This window comes from Centropristis striata, chromosome 13, assembly GCF_030273125.1.
Source record: "Centropristis striata isolate RG_2023a ecotype Rhode Island chromosome 13, C.striata_1.0, whole genome shotgun sequence".
Lineage (NCBI taxonomy): Eukaryota > Metazoa > Chordata > Actinopteri > Perciformes > Serranidae > Centropristis > Centropristis striata.
This window is the reverse complement of record NC_081529.1, coordinates 33768913-33780087: the sequence shown is the minus strand read 5'-3', so window position 1 is coordinate 33780087 and position 11175 is coordinate 33768913. Positions and strand designations below refer to the sequence as shown.

The following is an 11175-nucleotide window of genomic DNA, read 5'->3' as shown; positions in this document are numbered from 1 at the left end:
ATAAAATGACCAAAAAAGAAACAAAAGACGTAAAATAACAAAAAAGATATAAAAAGACAAAAAAAAAAAAAAAAGACAAAAAAGACACAAAAGACGTAAAATCGCAAAAAGACAAAAAAAAAAAAAAGACACAAAAAGACAAAAAAACACACAAAAGATGTAAAATCACAAAAAAGACATAAAAAGACAAGAGTTAATTTCTTATTTTAAGTGTTCAACATGCTTATTTCTAGATTTAATAATCTTAATGTAATATTTAGATTTATTAATCTTAATTTAAGAAATCTTGTCAAGGTAAATTATCTGTCCATGCAGCAAGATCATTTCCCTCAGATTTACTGTTTTATCTGGTTTTAGACTCCTTTTTTACAGTGTAGTTCATGTGCTGCATGTCACGTCGAGTCCACTGAGGCTTGTGGACGTCATATTCTTCTCCCCGTCCCTGAGAACGTTAGTCCCGTTAGTCCCGTTAGTCCCGTTAGTCCTGTTAGTCCTGTTAGTCCTGTGGAGCGTTAAACAGTCACTGACTTTTATCCGGGCTCTGACAGGAACCCCAGCATCAGTCCCAGCCAAAGTCCTGTCCACTCATCTGGTAGAAGCGGTGGTTGAAGGGCCGGTAGAAGTCCCTGAGCCTCTGCAGGACCTTGGGGGGGATCTGGGGATGAGGTCTTCCTTTAGACTTCCCCAGGCAGCGAGGTCTGCTGCTGCCCTCCGGCTTCTTCAGGCAGGGGAACCCTTTGGTCTGGTTGAAGTAGAAGTGTTTGTCTGAAACGACCCTTTTCAGACCCAGGAAGTCCTGGACCCGTCCCATCTCCCCGGCCGGGTCCGACACCAGCCGCTCCCCGCTGACAAACAGGAAGTGGGACAGGGGGAAGTGCTGCAGCCAGTTCTCCAGGTGTTTGGCGTAGAGTCCTATGCGCACGGCGCTCCACGTGGTGTCGATCAGCCCCGTGGTGGCGTTCTTCAGAGCCAGACTCTGGAAGGACGGCAGCCCCGGGTTCTTGGACAGGGTCTGGGTGTAGTCGGACACGGCCCGGGTCACCGGGTCCCGGACCACCACGATCAGCTTGGTCTGGCAGTTCATGGTGCAGACGCGGCCCGGAGCCTCCTTAGTGACGAAGTAGCTGGGCGTCTTCTCCATGGTGATCTGGCCGTCCAGCGTCCGAGGCATCAGGCTCCTGGAGGAAGAGAGAAAAGTGGTCAGACAGAATTCTGAGTCATTTCTGGAAGCAAAAACCAAAATGGTGGAGACTGTCCTTTTTTTGGGTAATTTTTTTTCTTTTTTTGGGAATTTTGTCTTTTTTTTTTAGTAGTTTTGTGTTTTCTTTTGGTCATTTTGTTTCTCTTTTAAGTAATTTAGTTTTTTGTCTGTCATTTTGTGTCTTTTTGGTCATTTTGTGTCTTTTTTTTGGTAATTCTGTGTATTTTTTGGTAATTTTGTGTCTTTTTTGGTCAGTAAAAACACCAAAATAGACACAAAACACGTAAAATCATTAAAAACACCAAAATAGACACTTTAATTTATCTTAATTTAATATTTAGATTTAATAATCTCAATTTAAGAAATCTTGTCAATTATCTGTCCATGCAGCAGGCATCAGGCTCCTGAAGGAAAAGAAAAAACTGGTCAGACAGAATTCTGAGTCATTTCTGAGAGCCACAATGGTTGAGACTGTTTCACACTGTTGTATATACAGAATCTAGCTAATGTGACACAGTTTGAAAGCTTCATTAGTGGTGCTCCCACATGTTGATCTTTTCTCAAGCATTTTTAACCCTTTGATGCACAACATAGGTTTAAGCATGGGTCTCAAACTCGCGGCCCACGGGCCAATTGCGGCCCTCGTGACGATATTTTGTGGTCCTCACCTTGATATGAAAGTTTAATGTGAGTTTTATATGAATGGCACTTTACCGTGTTGTGTGTCGAAGGTCCCTTTATTTGCTTTTTTTGGTAATTTTGTGTCTTTTGAAAATAATTTTGTGTCTTTTTTAAGAATTTTGTGGGGGGGTTTTTATAATTTTGTGTCTTTTTTTGGTAATTCTGTCTTTTTTAAATCATTTTGTGTCCTTGTTTGTTAATTTTGTGTCTTTTAAAAAAATAATTTTGTGTCTTTAAAAAAAATAATTTTGTGTATTTTTTAATAATTTTGTGTCTTTTTAAAATAATTTTGCGTTACTTTTTGTATCTCTACGCTTCTAATGCACAAGGTCATTTTTGACCCATGTGTGTAAACTTGATGTAATAACACAAAAACTATTTTTCTTTTGTATGAAAGGAAAAAATGGATATAATGATCTGTTGTAATAAAAAAAAGATATTCAAACACACAGCCAGCATGAAATAACATGGGGACGTAAAATCACAAAAAAAGACAAGTTAATGTCTTAGTGTTCAACATGTCTATTTCTAGATTAGAACAATCTTAATTTAAGAAATCTTGTCAAGGTAAATTATCTGTCCATGCAGCAAGATCATTTCCCTCAGATTTACTGTTTTTATCTGGTTTTTAGACAGTGTATGCAGTTAAATCACATGTGGGGTACACACAGACTTCAGTGAAAAGAACATGAAGAGATAACGTAAACACATTATAGACGCTAAACATTAAAGCAGCGCACAATCTGTGTGATTAAAGCTCCATACGCTGCAGTGTGTTTATGTACGAGGGCCCAGCTGAGCCTGTTCACCAGCACCATCCACTCTCTATGGGCCTGATGAGTCAAAACCACAAAGCCTCAACAACCACTTAACAGCAATTTCCTACAGATTTCCTACAGGCCCCCTCCTTTCTTCCTGCAGGAGAAGAGTAGCCCACCATGCCACCGCCACCCGCCACCACCCTCGCCTCCCCTACGGGTTCCTCCGAGGACCCAAACACACCAAAGTCAGGAAGTGGACCAGGATGGAGAGCTGCTGAGCTCAGCTAGTGAGTTAAACATATGGCTGCCATGAGGAGAGATGCTGGGGCCAATATGGCGTCTTATATATGGCCAGAAGAAATAAGATGAAGACGTTCATGTTTTTGTAATAATGGCACTTAGTTGGAATATAGGTGACTCTTGTAAGGGCCAATAAGGGCCAGTTCAGCAATAATAATTTAAGTTAATAACAGTTAAAAAAATTAATGATGAGAATTTCATTGTAATTCATGCAATGCTTAGAGTATGTTAGTTTAAAATATACAATTAGTAATGTTTAAAGGGTTAATAATGTTTCTATGCTTAAAATTTTACATTGTTATCATCAAAATGACCAAAAAAAGACACAAAATTACAAAAAAAGACACAAAATGACAGAAAAAAACCCTAAATTACTTAAAAAAGACACAAAATGACCAAAAAAGACACCACATTATCCAAAAAAAGATGCAGGATTACCAAAAAAGACACAAAATTATTTTAAAATATACACAAAATGACCCAAAAAAAGACACAAAATTACAAAAAAAAAGACACAAAATTACCAAAAAAAAAGACTCAGAATTACCAAAAAAAGGACAAAATTACCAAAAAAAACCCCACAAAATTACCAAAATAAGTAATTAAAGGGACCTTCCACAAACAACACGGTAAAACTCCCATTAAACTTTCATATCAAGGTGGGGGCCACAAAATATCGTCAAGAGGGCCGCAATTGGCCCACGGGCCGCAAGTTTGAGAACCATGCTATAGATCAATTTTGCATATTAATTCAATGTATTTTAATCTGTAATCCAAACCAGATATATCTTCTTCCATTCATATTTGAACTTTTCTTTGTTTCTTTGCTTCCTCTCTACAATACTTTACTAACATCTGCTGTCCTATAAACTCTCAGTATGATCTGGAAAAAGGCATTGTGGGTAATATGGTATTCCACATATCCGCCGTTTGTTCGTTTGTCCACATTTCTGACGTTGAGGCAGAATTAGGGTTTTGGTTTGATTAGGAGTTCCGAGACAAATTGTTATGCATGACAAATGGATGATGAGCAATGTTTAAAACAGCAAACAGACTGTCTGTAGTTCATTTACTCAACACATCTTATTATGGGACTGGAAACAGAGAGCTTTCATGTGGCTTCCTGTGAAATAAACAAGTAATGGAATATGTGAGCTTTAATGGTTTTAGATTAAAAGTCTGTTTGGAGTCTAAACATCAATGACAAGAGGCCGTTCAGAAATATTTACTGTAAGTAGATCACTGATGGACTCCCAAGGGAAATTTAATTCAATTTTGTCTGTTTTTCTGTGGTCAAACACTGATTAGATGATTAATAAAAAGCGAACTGTATCATTCATAAAGTAACGGTCCATTAGGCCCATTGTTTGATTCCAGATGTTGAGACAAAAATAACAACTGTGAGCCTTTAAGATGAAAAATTAATGGCAAAAGCAAAACATTCAATCAGTTTGATTGAGTTAACTCTTTGGAGTTTGGGGCTATTTTGTTGGTTTTTGACTCTTTTTCATTCTGCCTGTATATGCAACTTAAATAATGATCACCATGACATGTTGGTGTCATCTTTTTCAGCACAACCTCACCTGATTATTATTTTGTCATTTTGACTTACTGGATCAACAATTTGAAACACATAAAAAACATGCATAAAACAGACAGAAAACACATAAAAACACACAAAAAAACACATAAAAACACACAAAAAACACATAAAAACATGCATAAAAACACACAAAAAACACACAAAAAACATAAAAACATGCATAAAACACACAAAAAACATAAAAACATGCATAAAAACAAACATAAAAAAACACACAAAAAACAACACACAAAAACACATAAAAACACACAAAAACACATAAAAACATGCATAAAACACAGAAAAACACACACAAAAACACACACAAAAATTACAAAAAAAACACATAAAAATACACAGAACACACAAAAAACACAAAAAATTATAAAAAACACACGAAATACCCAAAAATAACAAAACACACAAAAAACTGAAAAAATTACAAAAAACACACAAATAATACACAAAAATCACACAAAACAGTAAACACAAAAGATTGCATTAAAAATGTTGAAATGCACACTGGAAAATTTTTGCCTTTGCTGAAAAAGAGTTGACGTGCTTTTGTGGACTCCAGAGGATTAAATTAATAAATAAAGTCTTGTTTGGTGAGTAGAATCTCACATTTATAACTGTATGCCATCATAATATTTTTAAAACTATTTTATTGATTGATTTATGCCATGTCAGGGACAACGTGCATGTCGGTCACATTAGAGCTGGCGGATGCTTTTGCTGGCATTTTTAAATTGAAGTTTAATCACTCGCTGGTTTTATAAATTGTTACTGTCCAGATTTGCACGCTAATGTCAGACAGTCGCCGCTTGTATTCAATCACTCAAACATTACAGCAGTTGTTTAAAATGTTTAATAATGTCCGCCAGCTGTGGAAAAGCTTTGTTGGTTCATTCATTATAGTGGTAGTTCACTGTACAATGCAACTTTTTGGTCAACATGACAGGACAATGTGCTGGAATTAATGCACTCTGTACTGGCATTGTTCATTCTGCACAAAGTCAAATCACAAGAATGCATCTTGAATGGTAGCGGAGAACTAAACAGAATAGTTTTGGAGTTTTGGAACAACACACAAGAACCCTGTTACAACCAAAGTGTCTTTCTTCACGAGAAAGGTAACAAACTTCACCTGCAGATCTCTCTCATTAACAGGTCGTGTGTGGTTCATTTAATTTTAACCAAAGTGTAAAAGCAAAGTGTAAAAGCACACGGTGGTTACTTAAAAAACATTGTTTTTACACTTTGGTTTTTGTAAGGATTAAATTAAACAAGAAATAATGAGCTACAGAGGAGTTGGTACACTGCAAAAAAAGGCAGCTTGTATTTTTTGGCCTAAAACAGTGATTTAAGTTGGCAAAACTTGGAAATATAAATTATTGACATTTAGGGCAATAATGTAAGTTAGCACAACAAAGGAAGCCAGTTGTCTGCTCAAAAACAAGTTGGTGAGTTGTTGTTACTTATATCTTTAAGTTGGGGTTCACAACAAGGGACAATAGTTCTGCTAGCGGCTAACTGATGCTAGCGGCTAACTGATGCTAGCGGCGCTGCTTGTTACAGCTACAAGAGTAGCCATTAGCGTATCAATGCTAACTCAAAATTGTGGTTACAACATTAGCTGACATTTCATAGCGGCGTTACAATTGTGCCAATTCAGCACATTGCAGAAGTAAGGATTAAAAGTTATTACAATGTAAAATTGTAAGTTAGTACAACTTACAGTTGAGTTGAGCAAACTCAAAAACAAAACTTAAAATATTTAGTTTAATTGCCCAACTTAAAATTTTATCGAAGTTTGTTGCCTTGAAATTTTGAGTTCACCCAACTTTTCTTTTTTTGCAGTGTAGGCAGACTTTTCTGTTAGCCCTTGTTTCTAGTCTTTGTGCTAAGCTAAGCTAAGCTAAGCTAATTTAAGCTAAGCAAACTAACTGCTGACTATAGCTTCATACTTAGCATACAGATAGCCAATTTCCCAAAATGTCAAGCTATTTCTATAAAGTTTAAAAAGAATACATCAGGATTATGAAATATAAATGGACGTATATAAGCCATCTAGAATACAGGTACATCTAAAAAAAATTGAATATCATTGCCATGTCTCTACACTGTCAATCAATATGCGCTGTGTGTGAGTCTGAGTGTGTGTTTGTGTGCGTACGTGCCGATGTGTGTGTGCATGTATGTGTATGTGGGGATGGGTTTTTATTCTTATTTTTTGTAAAGCACTTTGTGTTACATTTCTATGTCTGAAAAGCGCTTTATTAATAAAGTTTGATCATGAAAAAGTTAAATATTTTTTGTTATTGTTTAAAATATAATTTTTCTTTATTGATCTTATGTATTATATATTCTAATTTTCTGAGACACAGAGTTTTGTGTTTTCATTATCTCTAAGCCAGAATCATCACAATTACAAATTCACTTTCTGAAATAACTGGTAATTTTTGTAATTTTGGTAATTTCTTTTTTGTAATTTTGTGTCTTTTTTTGGTAATTTTGTGTCTTCTTCTAATAATTTTGTGTCTTTTTTAGTGATTTTGTGTCTTTTTTTGGTCATTTTGTGGCTTTTTTAAAAGTAATTTTGTGTCTTTTCAGTCATTTTGTGTCTTTTTTTGGTAATTTTGTGTCTTCTTCTGATAATTTTGTGTCTTTTTTAGTAATGTTGTGTCTTTTTGGGTCATTTTGTGTATTTTTTTGTCATTTTGTGTCGTTTTTTTGTAAATTTGTGTCTTTTTTTTAGTAATGTGTCTTTTGGGGTCATTTTGTGTCTTTTTTGGGGCATTTTGTGTCTTTTTCTTTATTCATTTTGTGTCTTTTTGGTCATTTTGTGTCTTTTTTTAAGTAATTTTACGTGTAATGAATCTATATAATACACGAGTTTCACTTTCTTAAATGACTGACAAAAAATATTGAACTTTTTCATGATATTCTAATTTTTTTTAGATGCACCTGTAAGTCATAAAAACAAGTATTCATGTGAATATTTCAATCAGTGTAAACATCAAATCACTTTAATGAAGAGCTGGGAAAAGATCATACACAAGGTGAATATAATATAATGAATATAAGGCACTTAACAGGGAAACAAATGGTAAAAGTGCATGTTAAAGAGTTTGTGTATTTAATATGCTGCAACTTTAAAGAGACCTTCTGTCGTTCTGTAATTATGAAAAAGTAATTGTTGTCACATGTTCATGACCATGAGTGTGAAGGAGGGGAAAAAAGACTTCCTGTTCCTGTTTCAAGTTCCCCCTTTACTTAAAGTTAAGCCATTTCAAGCCTCCCCCATTAAATGATCCCCATAATAAAAGACCATTAATTGATTATTATCCAAGTACAAGAGCTGCAAATGGCCTTTCGCTGCCTGTCTGTCCCCTGTTTATCTGTGTCTAATCAATACGTCTGTCTCTATATGACAGATTGTTCACCGTGTGTGTGTGTGCGTGTGTGTGTGTGTGTGTTCTTGTACTTCCTACATAGTGAGGACCGGAACATGTTTTTTTAACCAACAGAGTGAGGACATTTTTGCAAAGTGAGGACATTTCGGCTGGGCCTCACTTCTTTAAAGGCTTTATGGAGATTTCAGACTTTGTTTTAGGGTTAAGGTTACAATTAGGTTTATGTTAGGGTTACCATGGTTACCTTAGGGCAAGGGGCTAGGGAATGAGGTTATTATAGTAAACGAAAACTAAACGAAATAACAAAAACTAGAATTGGAAAAAAAGTTTTTGTTAACTGAAATAAAAATGAGTATAATTAACTGAAACTGTATTTTGTGGTTAGAAAACTAACTCAAACTAACTGAAATTATAATAAAAATGTCCTTCGTTTTCGTCTTTATCAACTTTTTTCATACATAATGAAGATGGATAAGACAAAGGAAATAAAGGCAAAATTTACTGTCACAAGAATGTGTGTGTTTGTGTGTGTGTGTGTGTGTGTGTGTTCTTGTATTTCCTACCTAGTGAGGACCACAACACGTTTTTAACCAACAAAGTGAGGACATTTTTGCAAAGTGAGGACATTTCGGCCGGTCCTCACTTCTATAAAGGCTTTTTTTTTTTAGATTTCAGACTTTGTTTTAAGGTTTAAAGGTTACATGATAATGATAATTAACTGAAACTGTATTGTGTGGTTACAAAACTAACTAAAATTATAGTGAAAATGTCCTTCGTTTTCATCTTTGTCAACTGTTTTCATACATAATGAAGATGGATCAGACAAAGGAAATAAAGGCAAAATTTACTGTGACCTCTTTTAATCTCTCACCCAACAAATACCCCGTTACAAAATAATGAAACTAAAAAAAACTAAACTAAAACTAGAGCATTTCAAAAAATAAATACTAAACTAAAACTAGCAAACTCACTCTAGAAACTCATTAAAACTAGCTGAAAACAAAAATTCACAACCCAATTAAAACGAAAACTAATGAAAAATTCAAAAACGATTATAACCTTGAATCCACTATTCCAATGAGGGTCCTCACAAAGATAGAAGAACAAGAATGTGTGTGTGTGAGGTGTCAGTGTTTAGTGATGAGGAAGCGAGCGTCTGTCCTCTCCTCTCTCATCCATACTCGTCTCCATTTGTCCTTCACTCCTTCACACTGGTGTCACTCCACTAATTGACCATAAGTTGTCTTTCCATACTCATGAATATTTAATGACTTGTTCTCTATCTCCCTCATCACAATCTGTCTCATTATCACACAATCAATAAGAGATATTTTCCATCATAAATCTGCTGCTGTATGTGGTGTCAGGAGAAACTGTAAACAGATCAGGGATGATAAATGCATTTCTTGTCATGCATGTAAATCTATTCTTATGTTATATATCAGGGTTCTCAAACTCGTGGCCCACGGGCCAATTGTGGCCCTTGTGACGATATTTTGTGGCCCCCACCTTGATATGAAAGTTTAATGTGAGTTTTATATGAATGGCACTTTACCGTGCTGTGTGTGGAAGGTCCCTTTAATGCTCCAGCTGGAGCTTTGTTTCACTTGTTTCTATGACGACGTTAACAAAAAGAAAGGCAGCTGCTACCGGACCGTTGATTATATGATAATTTTTTTGCTTTTTTTTGTAGTTTTGTGTCTTTTTTACGGTAATTTTGTGTCTTTTTCTAATAACTTTGTGTCTTTTTTTGGTAATTTTGTGTCTTTTTTTAAGTAATTTTGTGTGTTTTTTGGTAATTTTGTGTCTTTTTCTAATAATTTTGTGTCTTTTTAGTAATTTTGTATATTTTTTGGGTCATTTTGTGTCTTTTTTTTGTAATTTATTGTTTTTTCAGTCATTTTGTGTCTTTTTTGTAATTTTGTGTATTTTTTGGGTAATTTTGTGTCTTTTTTAAGTAATTTATTGTTTTTTTCAGTCATTTATTGTTTTTTTCAGTCATTTTGTGTCTTTTTTTTAAGTAATTTTGTGTCTTTTTTTATAATTTTGTGTATTTTTTGGGTCATTTTGTGTCTTTTTTTTAGTAATGTTGTGTCTTTTTTGGTCATTTTGTGTCTTTTTAAAGTAATTTAGTTTTTTTTCTGTCATTTTGTGTCTTTTTTAAGTAATTTTGTGTCTTTGTTTGGTCATTTCCAGCAGCCCCCAGGTAATTTCAGTTTGAGACCCCTGTTATATACGGTTTACAAATGCAGCCTGTTCATTTAACTGAAAGAAAACTGCCTTTCACACAAAGATGTTTTCTATTTAGCACCAGTTATAGGAAAGCCTCAATGACTAGCCACATTAGTCTGGAGCTCCCTGCTGCTTAAAGGATGTTGTACTTTTCCTCCCTGAAGTGCTACACCGCTGATTACACTACTGATATGTTCAGGCAGTCTGGATCAGGAGATTAAATACTAACCCTGGCAACAAGGATGTGGCCAAGAGACTTCCTGCCCCCAAGATTATGGGTTCTCCCGCTGCAGCGCTGCAGCTCCGTCCCCTGTAGCGCCCTAAAACAAAAGGCATTCTGCTCAGAATGCAGAGCCGACGAAAATATCCCAAAAATCCAATTATCATGTCATTCCCTCAAAACAAAAACATCTAAATTTCCAATCTATTTCCGTCTCCTGGACCATCTACGCTTAACACGGACTTGCCGAAGGAGACTTCTGCTCTGGCAGACGTCTCAACGTCCAAACGCTTTCGGAGCTAAAGCCCCAATTAACGAGGCAGTGGAAAACCAAGGTCGTAAAAATGAGGAGGAGAGCAAACAACAAACTGGAGGAAAACATTTCCCGGCAGTGCTGCTGTGCTCAGAGGGTGACAGAAGGAGCCTCGGGGCCACGGCCGGCCCGTCACACTGACAGCAAGAGTGTGGGAACCTCGATTTACGCCTTCATGCCTGGACGAAGCATGCTGCTAGTCTCCTCTGAGCAGAAAACAACAACAAAAAGCACAAAGAAGCAGATAGAGCAGTTTGAATAGTCGGACCTTTTGGGAAATAAGCTTATTAGTTTTTACTGAGAGTTAGAGGAGAAGATTGATACTGATCTCTTTCCATTGTGGAGACTGAAATAAATCAAAAAATCTAAAGAGTTAATTTCTCAACATGTCAAACAATTGGTCTAAAGGTATATTTTATATTGTAGATGGTCAACCCACAGAAACCCGGCAGAAACATGTATTTTAGCC

General features: G+C 35.7%; 1 protein-coding gene across 1 annotated transcript in view; it reads right to left on the bottom strand.

The window, feature by feature from the left end:
- Positions 1 to 501: 501 nt before the first annotated feature.
- The window catches only part of LOC131982694 (heparan sulfate glucosamine 3-O-sulfotransferase 6-like), a 29913-nt gene continuing 19239 nt past the window's right edge, over positions 502 to 11175 (bottom strand). The window contains exon 2 of the mRNA XM_059347253.1: positions 502 to 1178. Within this exon, the coding sequence (XP_059203236.1) occupies positions 560 to 1178 (619 nt within the window). The 3' untranslated portion in view covers positions 502 to 559. The remainder of the gene's footprint in view (positions 1179 to 11175) is intronic.